General features: G+C 38.8%; 1 protein-coding gene across 1 annotated transcript; it reads left to right on the top strand.

The window, feature by feature from the left end:
* The first annotated feature begins 400 nt into the window (after nucleotides 1-400).
* On the top strand, nucleotides 401-724 carry LOC142530430 (uncharacterized). The gene has a single exon (XM_075636264.1). It carries the CDS (start codon nucleotides 401-403, stop codon nucleotides 722-724), a length of 324 nt encoding a protein of 107 aa, XP_075492379.1.
* The last annotated feature ends 295 nt before the right edge of the window (nucleotides 725-1,019 follow it).

The raw sequence follows: 1,019 nt of genomic DNA, 5'->3' as shown, positions 1-1,019 counted from the left end.
ATTTGATGTCAGTCTTTTACGGGGCACTTAACCAACCAGATCAAGTGGCGCAACGTAAGCAGCTTAACACATGAGAACTTGCCAGGAGGTCACCCATCACTGTACTACTCTCACTCATGCAATCTTAACCCAACAAAATATGTGACTTCCACTGACATATTTTATGTGAACTACGTGGAACTTCCATGACTTTGGTTCATATTATTGGGGGATTTAATGGCGACCGTCCACAAAAGTTCAACATTGATGGGTTGGGCTCGCAAGTGAAGAGGAATGTGATCATATTATTGGGCCCTCTTCAAACGTGAGGTAAAATTATGCAAGTGTTGCAAGGGGTTGCAATTGGCTCTACCTTTTGGAAGTTGTGATTGGATGATATTATTCAAGATCAAAATTTAACATGAACAAGTTGGAGGCTAGTCTTGAAGAGTTGGTCAACTTGCTGACAAGTTATGAAACCACCATCAAGAAGGAAAAACCTGTTTTTCTCGTGGGCTTTTCATCTGGAAAAATAAGGGCTCGAAAGGGAAGGGAAAGAGACGTTCTGCACATTCAAAGAAAGATCCAAACACTTCTAAAGGGCCCACAAATCCCGACAATAGAAGATATTTGCTTCCATTACAAGAATACTGGACGTTGGAAGCCCAATTGCAAGAAGTATATTGCCCAGAAAGGTTCTGGCAAAGATATGTTTTTCATTGAAGTAAATGTCTCGATTAATTAAAATTTTTGGGTATTAGATACTAGAAGTGGATCTCATCTATGCAATGATTTGCAGACGATGAAAAGAAGTAGAAGGCTAAAGGGAGGTGAGACCTTCTTAAGAATGGGCAATGGAGCAAGAGTTGCTGCACAAGCCATAGGAGACGTCTATTGGATGTTAAACAATAATTTTAAGTTATTTTTAAGAGATGTTTTAAATGCCTCAGATTTTATCAAAAATATTATTTCCATTTCTATGCTAGATAACTCATCAGACATAACCTCTCTAGAGACATGTGAGTCATGTCTGAAAAGAA

This window comes from Primulina tabacum, chromosome 17, assembly GCF_025594145.1.
Source record: "Primulina tabacum isolate GXHZ01 chromosome 17, ASM2559414v2, whole genome shotgun sequence".
NCBI lineage: Eukaryota > Viridiplantae > Streptophyta > Magnoliopsida > Lamiales > Gesneriaceae > Primulina > Primulina tabacum.
The sequence above is the reverse complement of the archived record's forward strand: the minus strand, read 5'-3'. Positions and strand labels throughout refer to the sequence as shown.